Source organism: Balearica regulorum, chromosome 1 (assembly GCF_011004875.1).
Source record: "Balearica regulorum gibbericeps isolate bBalReg1 chromosome 1, bBalReg1.pri, whole genome shotgun sequence".
Taxonomy (NCBI): Eukaryota; Metazoa; Chordata; class Aves; order Gruiformes; family Gruidae; genus Balearica; species Balearica regulorum.
Genome location: NC_046184.1, coordinates 152,044,755 through 152,067,536, shown reverse-complemented (window position 1 = coordinate 152,067,536; position 22,782 = coordinate 152,044,755). Strand labels below are relative to the sequence as shown.

Here is a 22,782-nt window from a genome sequence, read left to right as displayed (position 1 = left end):
GGCGAGGGAGCGGGAGTGGGAACCGCGGGGGGGCCCTCACCTCCGTGGAACATGGAGCGGTTGCAGAGCTCTGTCCAGTCCCCGCCGCAGCCCATCAGGGCGTCATAGGCGATCATGGGGGCGTCATGGCCTCGTCTCCCACCCCTGCCTTCCGAGCTCCACCTCCTGTACGTCTGTAGGAGAGATGGCGGCGTCAGGGTAGGGCACTGGAAATGGGGACACGGGGCCCGCGGCTGTGCCGGGGTGGCTTCTCCCCTGCTAGGAGGGAATAGCTTGTCTCGCAGGGAAAGGGAAGTAGGCAACTGCGTTGCCCGCACCACTGCCTGCAGCACGGGATGAGCCAGCACAGCGGCAGCTGCCGCAGCCTGGGTGATGTCCGAGGCGCAGGTATTAGCCTGCACCCCAGCCAAGAATGCCAAAAAGTAGATCAAGATAGATTTCCAGTTCACATCCCAGAAATTCCTCATTATTTAAAAAATTAGGGTTGCTGAGGACTTTCTTTGTCAGTCCTCTTCCTGCCTCTTGGAAATATTCTCAACTCCTCTTGCACATGTTTGCAAATGTTTCAATTAGTCAAGTTTTACATGGGGGGGGGGAAAGTTCTGATTCAGTAATTTCTTTAGGGGCTCAGTTTCAGACTATGTTAATTCAAGCCCCCTTCTCTGACTTTTTCTTGCCAAACCATTTCTCTCCTCTTCCACAAGCATTTATTGAAGAAGAGGGAAAATAATTTGCAAATGTAAGAAACATTTCTTCCACAGGAGAAGAAAGAAGAAAAAAACCCCAAACCCTACAGCTAGGTTTGCAAAAGAAATCCGCATTTTCTGTAGAGGAGGTACCTCCACAACTCACATTTCTTACCCCAAATCCCCCAATGAACGCAACACTGTTAAATTTATAGTAAGAAACCCCCCTTCCTCTAAAGGAAATGGGCAGCTTTATTTCCTGAAGTTTAAATTACATTATGGTAAGTTGAATTGTTACTGCTTGTCTGGCTCTTGGCTTCTGCAACACGTATGAAGGGTTTGCATTTCTGTCTATTCACTTTCACCTCAGCCATTGCATACTTGGTTATGATTTATCTGCATATACATCAAACAAGGCAGAGTTGGACTACAGCTTCACTCTGCTGCTTTCTTTTTTTTTTTTTTTTTTCCCAATCTAGAGAGCATATTTATGTCTTTATGCTGTCCTCGGACACATGCAAACTTTCCAGCCTTATTGCTGCTGTTTGGTTGCTGGTGGAGCGGTACTGACACGTGTAATACTACCGAAGGCAAGAGGACTAAGCGTGGAGGTGCTATTCTGGGCGTACTGGCAGGCGTCTCAAGTGTCACTCCATTTAGCCCTCAAGATCTCTGGTGCTCTGTGCATGTCTGATGTCATCTTACCTTCCTGAAACAACTTTACACTACGGATTGCTGTCCTGGGGACCAAGCCTGGGGGAACTTAACTGCACCAAAGAGGCATTTCTCTAACTTTTCAAAAGTGCAACCTGCTTTCAACTCCTGCACCTTCCTGCAGCCCTGCCACGTGGCACCAGCCCCGCTTCCCTAGGGCGGGCGGGCAAGGAGCCGCGGCACTGAGTGCATGGCTGGGGTGTCAACCCGTGCTCCCTCCTGCTGAAGACACTGAGCTGCTGCCAAGCCCTCGAGGTAATTCACACGTCCCCTCCTCGCTGTAAACCCCTGTGGTCAGTAATTACAGCTGCCTCTGGCTTCCTCACCCTCCAGGAGCTGACCCGCTGCTGGCTAGCACTCCCTTTTCATCCATCTTGTTACCCTTTCTGGGTCTTTTCTCAGCGCTGGTTTAAGCAACTCCATCTTAAGGGGACGAGATCCTCAGAGTCGAATTGGCCTGAATGACTTTGGTTTGGTTCCTCTCTCTTTTTGTTGCACACCGTGTCCAGCACGGGAAAGCGAGCAGGGCGAGTGATTTGTTTGCAGAAGCAAGGTGGATCCCAAGTGCGGTGCAGTTTCTGTCTATTCACTGTGTATCTAACATGTTCCAAACGTGTATCATTGAAAAATGATTTATCCTACATTGGCCCATCTTGCATTTATACATTCGAGAAGGGGTAATTTGTCATTTACCTCCACATTCCTAGTTATCTCCAAATTTAAGCTGTATTCCTGCGTATACAGAATGTGGTCTTTGCTGCTTAGCATTTCGAGGTGTCATTTCTTTTACAGAGGGAAATTGCCTTTGCAACGTACTCAGATCAATCCAAGCTGCATTAGAGGGCTTCACTTTCACGTCTCCTGCAGCTGGTATGTGCCTGCAGAAAGGTGCACCTAGTCGAGCAGGAATGCGCGTACGCCTGATGGCAAGAGTGGTGCCAGATATTGGTGCTTTATTAATTGCCTGTAGGAAGGCAATCAGCTATACCTCCAGACACAAGTGGCCAGTTAGTCTGGAGAGAGTGCAAAGGAAAGCACTCCTGGGAAAAAGGCAGGCAGGATGGTTACCTTCTCCTCATTTATTCTTTCCATAGCTATAAGGACACTCGGCTTATAAGCAAATTAAGTCTCTCAACTTCTGTCAGGCTGTGATCTCTGGCTGATGGTGGAGTTTGAGGATCAAGCAACATTTTCCTTTTTTATGCATCAAAATTAATAACCCAATAGGCCAAACTAGTTGGTCTCGGGCAATGAAGGTAAATTTTGTTTCTGCATTAGCAATTTGTGCATTTCTTTCTTGAAATGATCGTGGGGAATACTGTTGAGTTTGATCTCTTCTAAAGCTCTGCTAAGAGTCCAGTAGAACTGAAGGGAACAAAGAACTAGTAACAAGATCGTGGCACTGAATTAATAAAATAAAACTGGAAGGAGACCTATTCTTTATGTTTAGAGTGAGCAATTTCTTATTATCCACAGTCAATCTATCTTCCACTGGCACCTTTCACTGCGTAGATGAGCATCTAAAAATATATAAAGTGACTTCTCAGAATAGAACTGTGCTTTAATAGTCTGGAAAAAAAGGACTGATTTATGGGAAAAGGTGACAAGAACTACATACTTATTGCTTAGCTGCTAAGTGGAGAGCTTTGAGAGGTGCCAGCACATAGCAGAAAGCTGTAAACACCAGGGAAGAAGACACATTACTTCTCTTGAGTTAAGAAGATATAACCAGAAGTCATGAGGCAAAAGAAAGATCACGTACACTATAAAATAGTATCCCATGCGACGTGGTGAAACACCATCTCTTGAGACACTTAAAACTAGCCTGGGCACAGCCTGCGTTGGCGGAGAATTGCTTAGGACGGCTGTCTTCTGTTCGAAAGACCTTAACCAAGTCTGGCTCCTAGTACCCAGGGAGGGTTCTGTGGGACTCAGACCAGAGGTCCATTAGGCTTTAATGAGAGCCCCCGGTGAGACTTTTGTCTTTTCCAACCCTCAAATAGCTGTGGCTTATGTTTTGTACCTGCTCTGGGCATCGACGCATCTGACCATTCCGTCTGCCTCTCTGCACTGTTTCATCCCGTTGCAGCAACCCCAGGACCGGTGGCAACTGCTTTTTTATGCTAGTACATACCCAAGCCAGGAACGGGAGTTGTTTTTTCTTTCTTGAAATTTCAGAAAAAACTAAAGACTTCCTGAGTGATCTGGCACTGGAAACAGTAGAAAAATACTAGTGTGTCTCTTTGAAAATACGCCTCTCAGTTCAGAGCCTTTCCAAGCGGTTTCTGAAGTTGCAGTTACCTTTTCTCTCTCCTCTGCGTCATAGTTGTCCGGAAAGACAGGTTTATTCTGATTTTCCTCATTGATTTCTCTCTCCTCCAAATAAAACTGCCACTTGGCTTCAAAGTAAAACCAGTGCTCCTGATATTCTGAATGCAAAAGAAATTAATGATGTAGCACTTCATTTCAGCAATATTTTCAGTTCTACTTAAACGAATTTTAAAGAAAATGACAGTATTGACTGACCTGAAAAAATGGGTATTTTATAGTAACATACATTAAACAGGCATATGTACTAAGTATACATTTTAATATGAAGTGGGACATCTAACTGGAAAGAGAAGATGTGAAAGGAAGAAGAAAATATTTTCAGGATCTTGTGCTATTTTTATAGTATATTAAAATTACATTAAGATACATCAAGATGAGATTTTTAGAGGAATACTCCAAGGAAAAGGTAAGAGTCAACAACAACAACAACCAAAAATGAATCCTATGAAGATTGTTACATTCCTTCACTCTGATTAAAGAATATCTAAAAATGCTTGCATGTCCTAATTACAGATTGCCTCCTACCTCATTTACGAGTTTTTATTCACATAATTTCTCCAGTATTTCTGTTCTGTTCTCACAGTATTTCTGTGTGCTTTTTCAGGAAACGGCAGATAGGAAAGACCAAGATTTCCATTTGCTTGTAATACATATGAAATGTAAAAGGAGTAAGTAGCACACACACGCTATCTGTGCTCATACAAATATGCCTTCTTTAATAACCACAGGTCTTTCTCCTTTTTCTATCACTTTAGGAAGAACATCCCTAATCATGTTTAACTTTGCATGTGGAATAATCTTATTAAATTCAGTTTATTTTCAAGCCAATGCTCTGATTCAACCTTTTTTTTTTTTTTTTTACAAGGGGTAATGGGTTTAAGCTAAAGGAGGGTTGATTTAGATTAGAAGTTAGGAAGAAATTCTTCACTGTGAGGGTGGTGAGGCACTGGCACAGGTTGCCCAGAGAAGCTGTGGATGTCCCCTCCCTGGAAGTGTTCAAGGCCAGGCTGGATGGGGCTTTGGGCAACCTGGTCTAGTGGAGGGTGTCCCTGCCCATGGCAGGGGGGTTGGAACTAGATGATCTTTGAGGTCCCTTCCAATCCAAATCATTCTGTGATTCTATGATTCTGTGATTTTTATAAAGGGTTAGAAAGGCCCGTAAGTCACATGGAGCTGTTAAGCACACAGGCAGAATTGAGGCCTGCATGTAACCCTGCCTGGAAAGCCGATAGGTAAGGAATTAGAAATCGATGAAATGGGAAAGACTGCTAAGTATGCCAAGGCAAACTAGCAATTCAGTATGGGACTATTGGCATACAGTGTAAAATAAAATTAAGCATTGCTGGTTTTTCCCTGTCTCTGTCCTGCTTGGTCGCTCAGCTGTGTGCTGCAAGTGGCTGAGGAGCGCACACGCAGCCAAACCATTTCTCTGAAGGATGTAATCCGATTTTACTTTTTTGCCTGAAAGAATCACCATACAGGTGACCCTCTTTGGCAATTAAGATTTTTAAAGCAGTTCAACTCCATGTAAAAAATTCCAAGCTGTCTTGTAGGACCTGATACTTTCACAAGGTTGCCAGTTCCCCAGCCCCAGACAGGGATGAGCCTTCAACCATGTGCCCTTTACGCCTGGGAATGCCCAGCTGCCCTTTTCCTGAGTCCACGCCACAGTTTTGCCTGATTACAAGGAAGTCATTCACTAGAACCCTAAAAAAAAAAAGGGGGGGAATGTTTAGAAAAACAGAGTGAAAGGGCATTCATAGCCCTTAGGCCAAGGAAAGCATCTTGAGGAAAAGACATAGTCACACAAAGAAAATGTTGCTGGTTGAAGTAAACTACCAACACCCACTCCATCTGCTGGGTACAAGACTGCTTTTAGAAATGCAAGTTTCTTTCTTTGTGTTTGGTTTTTTTTTTTTTCCTGTTTCCCCCATGACCACAGAACATGCATGTTCTCTATGCAGAACCTCAACAATCAAGACAGTGTGATTATTGCAAGGCACAGGCTCAGAAACAAAGGGTTCGAGCAGTTGCGGGAGATTTTGGTTGCATGGATGACCTGTAGCATGGTCAGAAGCCTCACGCTGCCAGTCCTAAGCGAGGCTTTGCCCCATCCCTTGAGCCCAGCCTGAGACAACAGTTACACTGAGGTCCATGGGACTATTTGACAAGGAATTGCAACCAAATATCGGAGAGGGGTGCTGAGTCGAGCCCTGAGCGACTGACTACTGTGTTTGTTATCCACAGGGAATAACGCAGCTAAAAAAGAGTTTTCTAAAACTGGAGGACCCTGGCAGGATTTCTTTGCAGCGCATCTCACCAGCCAAGGAGCTTAACTTTAACACAGGAGACTTTTCCTGCTACCAAAATAGGATGAAGCTCAACAATACGGGCACTAGCCGGAGAGCGTGCTTCAGGAGTCCAACACGCATACCTCCACGCTGAGGGGTCCTGCTGGGGTGGAGTGACAGGGACCTGCTGCAAAGCCATTCAGAGAGGAGCTTGCTCACACTAATCCTGCACCTGCTCCTCATAGGTCTCGGCTAAAAAAATCCTGGTGTGCAATGAGGCGCAGATGAAAATGCGGGGTCTTTCAGAAAGGCTCCCTGGTGCTCCTTTCAGATTTTAAAGCGGCAGCTTTCCTTCCCAGATAAATCTTAATTACTGAGTGCTCTTGAGTAAAGATTTCAATCTTTCTCAACAGCCATCCTTTGAGATGAACAAAAAAATCTCTTTCCTCAATGTTTCAATGTAGTGACACTTGCCTGTCCACAGTAGGTCTCACCATTACAAATGCCTCAGTCCCTGGCAAAAGGGGACTAAAATACCTTTGACCTGAAGATGACATACATTTATAAAGTAGCAATACCAAGTTCAGCAGTTGTGTTATGCTCAGTTGTTTTAAAACAGGGATGCAACAGGTTGTATCTTAAATATTTGTTCAGAAAAGCAACAAGTCAAATCTGAATTTGTGGTTGAAAGCTAACTCTTGGTCAGGAGGCATCTGCAGGTGAACTTTTCCTGGCAAAATGAGGAATGTCAGTGGGTTCTTCTGGCAAAATGAGGAATGTCAGTGGGTTTTCTTATGGAAAATATTGGACTGTGCTAATTGATGGAAGGGAGGTGAATAATTCGTATCTCAGCAGTCAGTTTGCCTAATAACCTGCTAAATATAATTTCCTCCCTCCCCCCTGCCCAGCAATCTTTGAAGACTTCCTAAAAATAAAGCTGTGCAGTAGGGCATTCTCATTGTTATTTCTCTTCGTATTTTTGCCATCGATATACCAGGCACCTAACGGATGGTAGCAGAAGGCAGCACCACCTCTGAAGAGCTTACAGTCTGAGCAGAGAAAGCAGGAGGACAGCCTGTGGAGAGGGGAGAGGGGGGAAAGCAGCAAAACCAGAGAGACTGGGGAGTGACATTTCTTTAGTGTCTTTCTAACTGAACATAGTCTTAAGAAAACAACTCTTTTGATTCAGACATTTTACCTGCCATGTGGCGAATGGTCTTCTTGCAGTATTCTTCAGCCATCGGCACAACCTTCATCATCTCCCTTCCCCACTGCGCAAGGGGTTTCCCTTGTATTGCATACGCCACAAAGAGAGCTGTGCATAGGGACCCTAGAAAGCCTGGAATTCATAGATAACAATGATATTACCAACGTGCGGTCTGTGCTCTTACCATCCTTGTTATGTCCTTCATAAAATCATTAGCAGAATGCCTCATGGCTGTCAGGTAGATTAACAAATACACATCACCTATCTCCGCCTGTTTGCAGGCTGGCTCGTGGCATGTTGAGATTCTTGGCTAATGCACGGTGCCTGTTGGTTTACACCTTATTTTACATGGAAGGGAGCTTCTGTTCTCAGTGGTGTAATGTGACAGTAATTGAGGTAGGGGTCAAAAATAAACATCATCCACTAATGTGATACCGAAAATCTTCTAATTGAAGTCACATGAAATAAATGACTTGCGCAAAGTGATTCAATTACAAGCTATATCACCTTGCTTACAGAGTCATCTAGCTCAAGGGCTGTGGTTGTTACATCTAACACTGTTTTGGGCTCATTTTCCTCTAAGGAGTCAAGTCCATGTCTGACCAGGACAATTGCTTCTTTCCTTTAAGGAAATAAGTCCATGTTCCCTTAGAGGAAAGAAGCAATCGTCCAGATAAGATATGCTGTCTGCCTGCCCAGCTAGGTCTTCCTCTTTGGCTATGAATACACTTAAGATGAACTTTCGTTAATGGGCACTCAACACTTCCATGACGTCAGAAACAGAGGGGCTTGTTTCTCATATTTGCTTATGCTCTTGGCATTCTGTCAAAGGCAACAAAACCAACCCAGTGCAACAAGCAAAAGAAGGTTAAGAAAATGACTCGGTCATTTAAATAAGCCCCAGGTGAGCAAAGTATTGATGTGTAAGCTTCTCTTGGTGCATGTGTCCAAAAGTGTTCACTCGAGCATAAAGGTAAGCATGGACTTTTGCTGAAGGTAAAACCAAATTATTTTAGGAGGTTACAAGAGCAGATGAGACAATTACGCATTCTCTCTGCCATAAGACCTGCAATATTGGGTCAGGCCAAAGGCACATCTAACCCAACATCCAACAGAGACTTTCAGAAAGAATAAAAAACCAGGTAGAGCCAGCTCAAAGGATGGACAGCATCTAACCCAGCTGCCATAAAGATCCTTGAGTGTCACATTCAGCATGAGGGTGGCAACAGAGAGTTTAGAGGGTGAAGCAAAGGGCTAGCAGGGGGTGGTGAAGAGGGTGATAGAAGCTGGGATGCACCCAGAAGGTTTTTGGGGGGCTGTCAGTCTCTTTCTGCCTGTTCCCCACGTAGCTCCCTTCCCCTGCTGCTGTTGCCCTGTTCCCAGCAGCCCTCACATATCCTCCTGCCCCTCCCCGGGGAAGAAAGCAAGCCCCAGCCAAGGTTTCTGGCTCTGTAAATAATGCCAGTACAGACTAAGCCTAATTGGTTTGGCTTCTCCGCTCCCCAGAGCTTCTGGACTAGCTTAGGGGCAATTTTAATTACAGAGCTTGATTGCTTTTAACAGCGACAGCCCTTCTCATCCGCTTGCCTGATCCCTTTTGAACCCAGGCATATCTGTGGACTTTGCAGCTGCCTGTAGCAGCGAGGTCTGCAGCTTAACTATGCACGACACGGGGAAGTATTTCCTTTGTCTGTTTTTTTCAGTCCTGACTGACATATCAATTGGGTTTTCCCTGTCTTTGAGTTACAAGAATCACAACTGACGTTTCCCTGGCACCTTTCAGGACGGCAGTGAGGTCCATGGTGGCCCTTCCACCCCTCTCCTCCCTGCCTCCCCACCGTGCCACTTGTCTCTTTTCCCAGCTGAAAACTCCTTCTGGGTATAATTTCTCCTTGTATGGAAGGCATTTGATGGCTTACATGCTCCTTGCTGCCGTTTTCTGGCTCTAGTAAGTCGTTTCTGAGGTGGGAGATGCAGAACTGCAAGCAGTCTTACTGCTGCTAATGCACCATGGACTTAATATATTGGCTAAATGATATTTTCTGCCTGCCTTTGAATTCTTTTCCTCTAATTTTATGCCATCCTGATAATTTTTCTGACTGCTTCAAAGCACAGAGCATGTTGAATATGTCACCATTCATTATGGTTTTAATTATTGCTGTTTAAAGCAGACAGAATGAATACACACTTACGTAGCATAAACTTATCAGAATGACAGACCTGAATATTCAAAACATTAAATCTACTTATTTATGTTTTGTTTAAAGAATGTTTCAGATTGTGTCCTAAAATATGTGGAGTTAGATTCTTTTGGCTTTCTACCTTTACTGACAGTGATTGGATATGACAAAACCTGTCAAGAGAAAAATATTATCCCCTGAACCATAAACTTGCATGATAACAGCGAGTCATCTAGATGCACATGACTCCTAAATTTGATCAGGGCAAGTGACATGAATAGGCTTTGGACAAGCTGGGTTGTGGTTAGTTATTGGGATTTTAGGAGGGAAAACTCCTATGCCTTGTATAATATACAAGCAAATCACAGAACGGTTTGGGTTGGAAGGGACCTCAAAGACCACCTAGTTCCAACCCCCCTGCCGTGGGCAGGGACACCCTCCACTAGACCAGGTTGCCCAAAGCCCCATCCAGCCTGGCCTTAAATATGTAAATATGCAAACTTACACAAGTAATACATACATGCATATACTATCCAAGCAAAATTCAAACCAAGGCCTTGGAGTCTGCAAAGCAGAAGCAGTTTAACCAGGTGAATCCACAAGAGCTGTGTTAGTCCCTGCAGAAGTGAAAAGCAGCTGTAGGAACCTCGGCACACCAATATGTCAGCGGACATTACCTGTAGGATGGTTATGAGTCATTCGTCCGCATTCAATGCTCACTTCAATGAGAGACTCCAGCCTTTCCGGCTTCCAGTATCGCATCCCTAAACACATGGCTTTTGTGGATGCTCCAAATCCAGAACCTAAAGTAAAAAAAAAAAAAAGCCAAGCATTTAAAAGGAGACTAATGATACACAAATACGTTGATAAAATGTGAAACAAGCACATTGTATTAATTCGACTCATGTGTGGGAACTCCTCAGGGAACGGGAAATTAGCATGCAAAGCGAATTACAAGTTTTGAAAGTTTCTTGTGAGGAATTTTGCTTCTACACAGTCATTCTGGTTTTACAGATAGATACCAATATTCTCAAGTGCTACAAAGAGCATAGCAGGTTCCGAAAGCAGTGTGCTCTCTTGTTCACAGCACTTGTTTGATTCAAACTCTCATGCCATCTTTACTCATTTTTGGCTGTTTTGCTTCAGATGCCAGCACTAGAAACAGAAGTTGGAGAAAGATACACTTTTACTACATCCTTATTTTAGTAGTCTTCATGCTGAAAGCACGCAATTAACACACCTAAGTATAACAATTACAATTTTAATGCATGTTTCATCCTAGAGAGCCCCACGGGTAGTTCACAAAATAGTTTTTGCTCCATACAAAAACGTGTCCAAAAAGACACTAAAGGTTACAGAGTTAGTAGCCTCCTCCAAAGTTAGGCAACATCAGAACTGAGGTTTCCAGTGCAACCTGAAATTAGTGCTTGTGTACAGCCTGCACTCACTGAGCTTGGTCTTGGGAATTTCTGCCTCATGCAGCACAGAGTTTATTTATTGAATAGCTTATTTAGTATTTCTTCTTATCCTCAGCATTGTGTGCATGATCCCAGGTGTTCAGCTTTTAAACACTTCATTGAATGGAGAGTTAAATTTACTAATGAGTTTCTCTGCAGTACTTATCACAGTAATATCAGGATCCCACAGAAGTTTTAAAACGAGCTTATCTTCAAGGCACCAGTGAGGTGATTATCTCCTCTTTGCAGCTGCTGAGCCAATGCCCAAAAAAGCATTAACTCATTGCAGGCACCCACCCTGAGATGGATAGGGTTCGATTTTTCAAAGTACTTGGCATTTTTCAGCACTGTCTTTGCTCGGTCACACTTCCCAGTGACCTTGAGTATAGTTGAGAGCAATCAGGGTTTCTGTACTTGGTTCCTGGAAGATAAGGGGCATTTTTATGGCACCTAATTTTAGCATCTGTGGAACTTGCAATGAGAGCATGGTCTCCCCACCTTTCCCAGACAGGCAGCATGGAAAAAGGCTGTATCTCCGTTAGCCAGTGCAATGGCATAGTAGGAGCAATTCATGATGAAGAGTGAATTGAAGCAGCAGATGCCAAGGAGAGAGGGTCAGGGCTTTTAGTCACCTACCTTCAGAGGAGCCCTCGGCTGCTCCCCTGGGCTGTGCCCGCTGTGGGTGCAGGGTACCAGGGGCTCTCCTGGAGCACCGCTTGCCATTTAGTGTCATCCCAAGCGGCTCCAGCTCAGGTGTCCTAAGATCATGCGTAAGAACAAAGTGTGGTAGTGGGGCTGGCAGGAAAATTTGCTGCAAAAGTACTTGCCTGAGCCAAAATGTAACATTGACATAAGCCACTCATTGGCATCTCTAGGTGCAATACAGACCAATCTGAATTTCTCTCTCTCGAGAAGAGCTTTTCTTCTCCCTAGAGAGCAGCTATCCTGAGTGAACACCCTGTTTAGGTGATCTAATTAGCTTAGCTGAAGACATTTCTTCCCTTCCTCCTCAGAGTCCAATGTGCACATTTTGCATGCAATAACTCTTCCAGTGGGTTTAACCAACAAGGGCAGTCTGAAAAAGTCCAAACATGATAAATGTGACATGAAAGGCTTTGCAAAATACCATTTTATTCCCCACAAGCTCAGAGCTTGCTTCCTCCTTGCTAGCTTTCCTGATAACAGTGAGAGACACCTCTCCAGGATACCTTTGGCCACCACTCCTGATGAAAAGGCTGGACTCTCATCCTGCAAATGGTGTGTTTGCTCCTGTACCTTACATATGCTGCAGCTGTAGTGCCTGGTTGTTCAGGAACCAGGGGCAGATAAACCTGTTTGCCTGTCCCACAAATCACATAGAAACCACAAGGAAGAGTCAGGAAGGAAATCCGGCCTTCCAGAGGCATCCAGTTAGCTTAACTGGGAGAACATATCTTCTCCTGCTTGCAAGATCAAACTCTTCATTAAGCCATCTGCTGCTCTAGAGCAGATGGCAGTCGTCTTCACTATGCCATTCTGGTTCCTCCAAAGGACACAATCCATGCTGGTTATCCAAGAGGGAAGGGTGTAGCGCTACACAGAGCTGCTAATTAAATAACATCTCTTAGTATATCCAAAGTGGAGGATGCACTACAGTAATCTGACTGCTGGTCTGAAGGTGTTTGTCTTTGCAACTTTATTTTATTCCTCCAGTTTAGGAAGTTATATTTAAACCTTCTGCAGAATTAGACAAGCAAACTTGCTAACAAAAAAATTCCATCGCATGGAGTAACATTAAGCCCAGACAGGGCTTGAGGTGATTAGCTGCTGTTAGCTTCCAAGTCTCAGTGTCTACCAGTGGAATCAATGAAGTAAGGGACAGCAAGACTAGACCAAGCAAGGGGTGAGACACATGTATAAGAACATGAGAACTGTCCTCCATGATCAGACCAAAGGTTGACCTAACTTATCATGTCTGACAGTGGCCAGAGGATACTTTGAAATAGTAAAAGAACAATACAATGATGCTACCCCTTTGTACTAACTAAGCTGCTGATAATTTGTCTCCCTGATCCAGGAAGCAGCTGGCTATTCATCTTTCTGCTTAATAACTCTCAAAGGATTTCCCTTGGGTGAATTGGCCCAGCTCTTTTTTGAACTCACATGAACTGTAGCATCTGCAAATCGGATTGGAAAATAGTTGTGTAGATTAATTAGGTGATGGGCGGAGAAGTCCTTCCTTTTGCTTGCTTTGAACTCATGACCTGTCAGTTCCATTTGAAGTTCCTAGTTCCTGTGCTGGAGGAGGCAGTGAATTTTCTCTGTCCCTATTTGTGTTCTCCAAGTTATCTGTGACTTTACAGCTCTGTATGGTACTATCTCAGACATCACAGCCTACGGAAGCAGTATTTTACTGATCTAACCATCCTTCCTCATGTCCTTTCTAGTTCTCTTACATCCTTTTGCAGGAAGGGAGGGACCAGATTATATACAGGTTTTTATATATATATGTATATATACACACACACATATACAGATTATATCAAGAAACAGCAGCTATGGATTTATACAGTGGTGCAAAGATGTTTTGTGTTTTGTTGTCTGTTTCTTTCCCAGACATTTCTAATAGTCTATTTGCTTTCTGGCTCTTACTGAGCACTGAAGCGACGTTCTTGTAGGACTACTATGGCCCCACAATCCCTTCCCTGCATGGTAACTGAATCAGCAACTGCAACGATGTATACAAAATTGGGCTTTCTGCCCCGCCCTGTGTATGACTTTTCAGATACCTGCATTGCATTTGGTTCTGCTACTCTGCCACACAGTTACTCATCATTGCAAGCATCTTCCACAACTCTGCTTCATATTGTCTTTGACTTTGCTGACCCACTCTGCGTTTGCATTTCCAGATAGTTTGTTGACATGTTCAACAACACAGGTTCGACACAGGTATCTCCTTCTGTATGGCAAAAACAGCCTGCAATCTCCTGTTCTTCATTTACTGTCTTTTAAACAGTTGTCTATCCTCAGGAGAACCTTTCCGCCATCCTGCAGCAACTTAGTGCCTCATCACTTAGTGCCTTTGGTGAGGGACCTTGTTGAGAGTCTTTTGGAAATCCTAACAGACCACCTTCACAGTGTCTCCTTTTCCCTCCTGTTTCCTGGCTACTTCATGAGCTTTCTAATAGAATTCTGAGGTGTGACTTCTTGTTACAAAAGCTGTGTTGACACTTTCTTATTACATCACTTTCATTCATGCACTACGTTACTGTCTTTTAGTATGTAATACTTCAGTGTGCTTTTCTTCACTTTGCATCTGTGGAATAACAGAGATCAGCTTAACGGCTGCTAAGCCCTGAGGACGATGTGTCTTTTGTGACTACAGACCGTTCTGCATGAGAACTTAGAGCCTGGCACCTTTATCTCCTGTCCATCTGTGGCTTATCCTGCTCTTCATTTTTGCTTCCCAGCTTTCTATGTTTAACTCATGCTCCTCTACCAATGCCACCAGCAAAAAGGCACCGTTCTCAAGTGCTACTAGGAAGCCCAGCAGCTGGTCCAGTAGCTGCAAATAAAGACCTGCTTGGATGCCGCAGCCTCAGCCTGAAAAACACACGATGCAGGTAGGGCCAAGCTGCCATTTGACTGGCCTGTCGCAGTGGCTCCGAAGGCACACCTCTGGCTCAAGGGCTACCACCTTACTCAGATTTTGATTCCAGCTCTCAGCGATTCTCTTCTGAACAATTTGAGGGTTTGGCAATGGAACAAAACGTTTTTACCATGTCTCAGAGACAGCAGGCTCACCTGCATTAAAACTTTAAACAAATGCTGACAGACAAACAGAGGCAAAACACTCAATGGTGAAAATTTTCTCCTTGAGCTTTTCAATGTCATAAATTGGAAACAAGCTCTTACAATGGAAAGTGTAGGCAGCCTTGGGCAGGTCTTCTGGGGGTCACAGGAATCTCACCAGCCTGTGACATAATCCAGGTACCTCTGCAATGAGTGTGGCAATCAGCATGACTTGAAGTGGCAATGAGACACATAGGGTAGCTCGACTTAAGAACTCAGTGTGCTGACTACAACCACAAGAATTTGAGCAGAGGAGCATCATATAAGCAATGCAAAATTGCCTAAGCTAAGATTTCACTGCTCCATGAGGACTGGCACAGGAATTCTTGCTAGCAGTGAGATAAGATAGAATGACCACAGGAAACCAACATTTTGGTTCCAGCCCATCCAAGATATCATCCAACTGCAAGGCATTCAATGCCTGTGGAATCTTGTTGCCTTAAGAAGAAATTTGTGAAAATTCAATTAAAAAGTTAATTATGTCCATAGCAGTGTCAGGTCCTATGGTATGCTGAACATCTCCACCTCAGGTCACTGGTTCTTTTGCTCTTAGGGTGAAAAAAAGGCTTCTTGAGATGTTCAGGATGATATTTGTCAGATCAGATGGTGAAGGTGAGCTTTAGATGCCAGGTCTCAATGCAGGAATTCATTTTAGATCCTTCTAGTCCAGAGCATCCCAAAAGCAAATAGTTTGTCATGGAAAGCTGGGGAGGAGGAAGGCTAAAAGAAGAGATGTGGCTCCAGCACAGCAACAGGCCAGGGAACAGCCATGCTCCACTGCTGGAGGTGTTGAGAGCTGCTTAGGGTCAGCAGCAGCTCCCACAAGTATGTTGACCAAGTTTTACTCACTGTTAACCAGAAAACATATGACAACTGCCAAGGGGGCACTTTCTCAGATCCGCCTGGCTAACAGCAGGGTGGACAGAATACACAAGCAGGGGATCCTTTTCCCTCCCAGCAGCTGTTGTGAGGAGTGGGGGCCGAGTGAGGGCTGTTTTTTGTGTCAGAGAAAACTGACTGCAGAGACCCAGAAATAGCCATGGCATTGTGCCACCGGGTCTTTGCCACGATGTTGCATCAATGTGCAATGCTGTTGAGCGGTGCCGGTACGTACTGCAGTGGTAGAGCATCACACTGACACAACACAACGTCTGTGTGAGCTGCCATCTTCTTGTGGCTGTCTAGGTCTACATCCTCTGCTGACATGGTCTCTCTACAGGCTTTCAAGATTAATTGCACCGTATGGGTATGTGCGTATGTGCGTATGTGTGTGCACATAGCTGCATGCATGTTATTTAGCTTGAACTAGAAATTCAATTAATCATAAAATGAAATGATCGTAAAGAGAGAGAAAGAAAGAGAGGGTCGTGGGTAGGGAAACAGGGTTTAGGAATATTAGGGATTATCAGCAAAACAGTTATAGTTGTTAGCAGGGCATCCACCTGGAGAAAAGTCTCTGCTTTCCCTCCAGTGAACACATTGGTGCTTAGAGCAATTTACAAGCTCAGCTTTTTGTTTCAGATCTGCCATCACTGAAAAGATCCAAGCCTACAAACATTTAAATGAAAAATGGCAGAAAAATTTTCTTAAAATAACCATTAAACTCAAGGACAAAGATCTGGACCCTGAGGCACAGAGCCAAGAACAGAGTCTCTTTAAATAGATGTTAAAGAGGGAAGGGTTCATTTACGAGAGGACATAGTGCCCTACAGAAGGAATTCCTGGCAGATCTCTTGCTATCCTCAGGCAAACATAGAAACATTTCAGGGGTAGTAGCTTTTGATGTCAGGGGGAAAAGGAAACAATTTCCGTACAGCCACAAAGGCTGAAAGCATGCATTATTCAAGCCAGGTTCTACAAATGGAAAGCGGTACCGTACCCTTTTCATTGAACGGTGTGTGCCAAGCGAGAAGGTAGTTGTCTGGTTTTAATTCCCTGCAGCCTTCGATGGTGGCGGGGTCTGGCCGCCTCCCCGAGAGCTTGTCGATAGCATCCACGTAGCGTTTTACCAGCTCCCGGTACAGGTCTTCTAAACACCAGTAATCTGCTCAGAGGAGGGAAGAGAAGGTTGCTGTGTGAAGGCAGAAGAGCAAGAGAGCACCGAAAACAAAGATGCGAGCTCACTATGCATTTAAGAAACGTTCCTATTTCCACTTCCACTACACTGAGTCGTGTTTCTGGTGCCACTGTCAACATGTTTTCACGCACCATGAGAGAGGCCTGGAGAGAGAACAGCCTCATCTCTCTGTTCTCATCTTTTCCTGCCTTCCTTTCCACTTTTAAACCTTTGATCGGAAAGATGAAGGCATTCTGTTCGTCAACAGTAGCTGCTCAGGGGCTTTATTTAGGCTCTGTGGTGTGAAGTATTTGCAGAGGTGTCTAGCTGTGCGTGTGTTGCTGCCGGGGGACGGGGTGTGAGCGTGAAGCCAGCTGTGCCTGGCTCAGCCCGTGCCTTTGCCTTCATTTGCAGACACGAATCCAATTTAAAAATGAAAGCCTTTATTTTTTTTTAAATTACCACTGAGTTATTTTAAAGAAGTATGTATGATTAAACACAAAAGCAAATTAGTGACCTTAATTTTTAATCTGTATTTTATATTCATTTTGTCTAAAATCTGTAGATCTTTCATGCAGGGATCCCAATATCTTATGTTAGTAGAGTAACCAGAACAGATACATTTCTTTCTGGAGTAAGTTCACTAGCAATATCTACTTATTAATTAATTTTATTAAAGGCCTACAGTCTTGCCTAAGGAGGAACCTTTCCCCCGTTAAACATAAATTGTTTCTTCAATATAGCTGCTTCTCTCAGCTGCTGTTGTATGCTGTTGGGCTTGAAGAGCCCTGCCTTGGGTTCTTGCCGAGGAAAAGCTTCCACTGGCATCTATTGCAGTTTTGTAATCAATGGGAACCAGGGAGGCCATCAGGATTTGTTCACTTACATCTTTTCTATGTACTTAGAGAAACTCTACTTAATACTTGGTTTGACGCACAGATCAAATGACACAGCAGGGGAAGTTCTTCTAAAAATATCTTCATTTTGCCAAAGATCGGTGATTTCTTGAAATCCACAGCAGAGGTTTAATTTAAGAGAAAGTTTGGAGCTCCATAAGCCAGAGCCACTCAGAAGTACCAGTTAGGCAGCCAGGTGCATAAAGAAGATGCAGGGTAAAACCAAGATTCCCCTCCTTTTGCATAAAGGCCAGTTACACTGGCCATCCCACGTACAATCCCAGAGGAACAAGATACTTTCAAGCTGCAGACTCTTTCCAGATTTAGGAATCAGGTGTCAGTTTATCCAGATGGGAACCAGGAGCAGGATTTACCGCTCAGCAGCTTCTGCAGAGGCCTTGTCCCCAGAGCCAGAGTCCCTGTGGTCCAGCAGCTCTGGGATGCCCAAGCCCACCACGGTTCCCACTGCTGGAGCCAGGCTGCTGTCTCAGCTGTCAAGTCGATAGGATGGGTTTCTTCTTTAGGAATGAACCCTTATTTTTTTAAAAACCTTTGTTTAAGTCAGAGAGGAAAAGGCTTTCCTCATTGCAGGGGTAGTTCCCCTGCTTTTGATGATGCTGTTTTCGTTCATCCCTTATGGGACAGATTCCTACTGGAAGCAGACGTTCTGTTTATCCTTCACGGTGGGATCGACCTTTCCATCTGTGCACATGGTGGATTTGGGGAGCGCCAGCTCAGTCTGCAGGAGTGCCCGCAACCCCCCGCTGCTTCTGGCCGTGGCCCTCCTGGGATGTCCTCCATGCAGCTGGCAAAGCACTGGCCAGAATCACTTCCCCAGGCAAGAACTGCCTTCGTTCTTAACACAAACCTCCACCTCACGCTTGGCTGCTGCCGCAGCCTCAGGCTGGGAGCTCCCCCGAGGGCAGTGCCCCAGCCACGGGACTTCACGGTGAGCTCAAGCCCAGCCTGCAAGCATCCCGCATGTACCTGGATGCACCCAGGGGATGCTGCCTGCGGCCGGCAGCCAGCCAGCCAGGTGAGCGGAACGTGCAGGGAGCACGGCAGTGAGGGACAGGAATATTTTTATTCCTTATTCACGCTCTTTTTTTTTTTTTGGCTGGTAATGTTCCAGACACCCAATATATTTTTTAAAATCTCAGCCCCATGGCAGTGAGGGCTCCCTGCTGCATATGGAAAGCAGGTCCCCAGGGCTGGTGGCAGCCACCTTCAGCCTCCCAGACTTTTTCACCTTCTTTAGCTTCACTCAGTTGACTTGGGTGATTTGGCATGCTGGCTGGGCCATGAGCAGGCTCAGTGGCTTTTTTGCGTTCCCCTTGCCAGGAGGAGTCACTGCTGCAGGCAGGAGCAGTTCTGTTTCCCTTGTGGGAAGCAGAGAGAAGGACTCGCTTTCCCCTGTTCACCAACATTCCTATGAAATGAAGATTTCTTACTAAAATTCCCCAAACCAGCTTGTTGGTTTCTCACCAGCCCATAAAAACACCTTTTTAAAAAGCTGGTCTGATCAGGTCAAAGACATGAGTGTGTAGGACAAACACAGCTGACACTTTTTTCTTTAGAGCCACAGTACTCCTGCTATATTTAAGAAATAAGATTTATTATTTTATTGCTAGTCTAACTGGCTTGACTACCCAGAAGATACGGTTTTAAAGACTTCAATAAGCAAGGAACATATGATATGTATTTAATCATAGCCTATATTCAGAAATATGTTAGTCATCTTTTTTCTTGATAGGCTGACATCTTGCCCTTATCTTTAGTGTATTAGCTACCCCTTAAACCATTGGTTAGCTAATAGCCAAGCATGAAGTGTCCAACACACTCTTCAACTGATCTCTACGTACTAAATTTAGAGCAGATTGGAAGCAGGCAGATAAAGCGGTGAAACAGAAGCACAAGTGAAATTTCATTGACGTGAAGGATACTTGGCTACACTGCGAGCTTCTGCTACTGCTACTCATCAAGTGTTATGCGTGTTGAGAAAAATCAGGAATATTTTTACAGAGATTAAAAGATCTGGTTTGTTCTCAAGAGGCAAAATATCACTGAATGGTCACTGTCTTCTGGTGTACTTTTGACGATGATCTTGACAGTCTCAGAAAGCTCTAGTTCAATGGGTAGGGTGTCGATATAAGTATCATCGCAGATTACAGAAGACTATTCCTACCTTAAGAAAAACAAATGCTCTCTCTCAAACTATTTTGATTTTAGAAGACATATATTAATAGCTCCCACTATCCTGATAAACTTTATTATGAACATAGTATGTTAGAATATATTTCGGACTAAAGACATGGAGCTCTCCTTTTAAAGCAAATTTTTCCTTTTCTGGCCTTGCAAGGTGCAACACTTTGTGTGAGGGGCAGCAAAGAGGAGACAGTGCCAGTGATTTTAGCCTGAAAGAGGTATTAAGGTGACTCTACTCCAGCCTGGAGTAGTCGACACAAACATGCACTCAGAAGAGCTCTTATCTTTTACAGAAGAATTTCTAGTGGCTATATTACTCCCTGACGTATTCCAGTGTACAGATAATCTACTTTTAGCAATTATTTTTGTTATGCTGGACATGCATCCTTAAGCTTTAACCAACTGTATAAACCTAGGGAAAATATAGGGAGAGCCCCTCCACACTCAAGAAATCAAAACTCCCCAGCTGGTGTGATGGTCGCAAGATTATGCTCATGGAGGAGACAAGCTAATGCACATCATTGTCATTCACATAAGCAGCATTCTGACATGTTTTCTCACGTCTTCCCCAGCACTTTATGCTTTTTTTAAGAAATGCAGCATCTCAACAGCTTTGTTCCTTTCCAGATTGCGTTCGCTAGTCCCGTCGTACCTACCTGTGATGACAGCCTCTGCTGTAGCCATGTGCATGAGCGTGTTGTCACTTACTGGCCACTTGTCGGGGGAGAGCACCAGGTTCTCAAGCCCTCCGATTTCCTTCAGCTCCTGCTGGATTTTTGCACCTAAGGCATTGTTTTCTCGGGAGAAATTGCGATAACCGAGAGCATCCCCTACCCCAGCCAGCACAAGCGCAGCCTTAAATTTATCCATCCCCGAGACACTTTCCGCTTTCCTTTTGTCCGAGACAGCCACCGAATCTTGATCTTCCTTTGTTCCTTTGCCTTCGGCTCAGCTCTCCCGACACTTTATATCAGCCATTGTGTCACACCGAGAGCGCTCTCTATAAGGCAAGGACTTCCTTTTCTGGCTCCGCAGATGCCATCTCTTGTCCAGGACCTGATGAAGAGGAAATATTTCATAACCCAGGGATTTTGCAGGGGCTTTGTTCAATGAAATTGCAAGGGCAGACCTGCAAAGCAAAGTGCAAAAGGCTCGTTTCTGCAACCCAGCGTAAAGCAAGCCAGGAAATCCTTAGCCCTACCCAGCGTAAGTAACTCTACACCCAGAAAAACAGATGCCTCCCCAGGGGTGTTTATTTATTTAATAACTTGTAAATTAATGTATTTTCCTGCCCTTTTCTGATATGCTGGAGTTAGCCTCCCTTTCAGGGACCAGTCAGAAGGAAACCCTGCGATAAAAGGAGTTTCTAAACTCTGTAACCACTCGAATAAGGGTTAGGCAGTAAGAAATCTAGTCAAATGCAGACAACCTCTCCCATTTCTAATTACGCCCTATGGCGATATTTTGTCAACAGCTTTCTTGCTCTGTTCCGCCTATTCCACAAGAATGTTTTGCTAATTCACTGCACCCCTGGATAAACACTGAGCAAAATACCAACTTTAATCCCACGCCTCTTACTCCCTGGCAAAGACTGACTTTTTCCTAAAGCCGAGCTCAGGTGCAGCCCACATTTGGACTCTGGCAGGAAACTATTTTGAAAGATGCATTTAAATGACATCCTCTGAGACCAAGAAAGTTCACGCATGAAGAAATCTCATTTAATAAGAACTGAGCTTTATTAATACCATCCTTTCAAACTTGATACTTGTGAAATTATGAGCTTCATTCTGTTACTGCAGGTTTTTTCTGTGTTTCTGCCATGCAGTGCGTGAAGGGGCTCTCTAGTCTTGCAGCTTTTTAAATGTATTTTGCCCACAAACATGTCTCTCTGTAGGCTCAACATCTTCCTTAAAGGGGTCTGCTGAGACTGACTCACATCATGGTTCTGAGTCATCATCCACGCTGTCCTAACGACTCACAAATTACTACTACTTTACAGATAGAAATACAAATGTAAATATAAACTTAGGTGAATAAAAAGAAAGCTTTGATTGGCTCGACTGTAATTTTGATAAAGGATAGCTGGGGAAAGGTCTTTGTTTTTCTTTGATCTTTTTCAGAAAGCAATACTGATTGCTATTCAGATGGAAAAGGCCAGCAGAGTCCTCCCGTCACTCAGAGAGATAAGCAGCTGATCACAGACCGAGTTACTGATGTTTGTAGAAATATCACTGTACTTCACAGGAAACCGTAATGCAGTTGCAGAACACAGATAAGCATCGCCATCCCTGTTCTACACTGTGAGGAGTAAGGTGCCAACGTGGTGAAAGTAGCCTCCGTTAGTACACCCCTCTTTTAAAGGTTAGGACTTGGGTAACAGAAGTGCCGAGTATTAAGAAGAGGACACTGAGAGTGTGTCTTCATTGCTAGGAAGGAACAACTCTGAACTGAAAAAGCACCAAAAAAAAAAGGCAATTATGGCTTAGGATACCAGGGGCACTATATAGGGACCAGGTGTGCTGCAGTGGGGCCGTGACCAGCCTGCTCCAGAGACGGCTCGCCACGAGCAGAGAGGGTGCCAGCCCCTCTGCCCTGCATGGCTGTGGGAAGAGGCACCACCTCCCGCAACCGGGGCATTTAAGCAACGTAGAGGTAATCTTAGTGTCACCCCCGCGCTGTCGGAGTTACCTCAGGTTCTACATGGCTGAACGTGAACACTCAAAAGGGAAAACTAAGGCCAAGGCAGCTTAAAAAACCCCCACCAGGCACACTGATGTTGGTGTCTCCGTTACAGGTCCATGCACCCTTCTGCAGCATTCTCTATTCCCACAGAGCGTTACAATTTGGGAGCACATGGGAAGTTGTATTTGCAAATCAAGGGCAGGAGAAATCACCTGCTGAGGTACCGCGGAGAGCTAGTGATGATGA

At 44.5% G+C, this 22,782-nt stretch overlaps 1 protein-coding gene across 4 annotated transcripts in view; it reads right to left on the bottom strand.

Moving 5' to 3' along the window:
• The window catches only part of ADPRHL1 (ADP-ribosylhydrolase like 1), a 39,355-nt gene extending 18,311 nt beyond the window's left edge, over positions 1 to 21,044 (bottom strand). The window contains exons 1-6 of one of the 4 annotated variants that reach the window (XM_075739439.1): positions 20,511 to 21,044; positions 16,577 to 16,741; positions 10,087 to 10,212; positions 7,221 to 7,361; positions 3,702 to 3,829; positions 41 to 173 (exon numbers count right to left, since the gene is read on the bottom strand). In XM_075739439.1, coding sequence (XP_075595554.1) covers positions 41 to 173; positions 3,702 to 3,829; positions 7,221 to 7,361; positions 10,087 to 10,212; positions 16,577 to 16,741; positions 20,511 to 20,724 — 907 coding nt within the window. In that variant the 5' untranslated portion in view covers positions 20,725 to 21,044. Of the gene's footprint in view, positions 1 to 40; positions 174 to 209; positions 2,766 to 3,701; positions 3,830 to 7,220; positions 7,362 to 10,086; positions 10,213 to 16,576; positions 16,742 to 20,510 lie in introns of those variants that run through there. The other 3 variants (XM_075739447.1, XM_010312162.2, XM_075739461.1) reach the window with 3 other exon arrangements.
• Between the last annotated feature and the right edge of the window lie 1,738 nt (positions 21,045 to 22,782).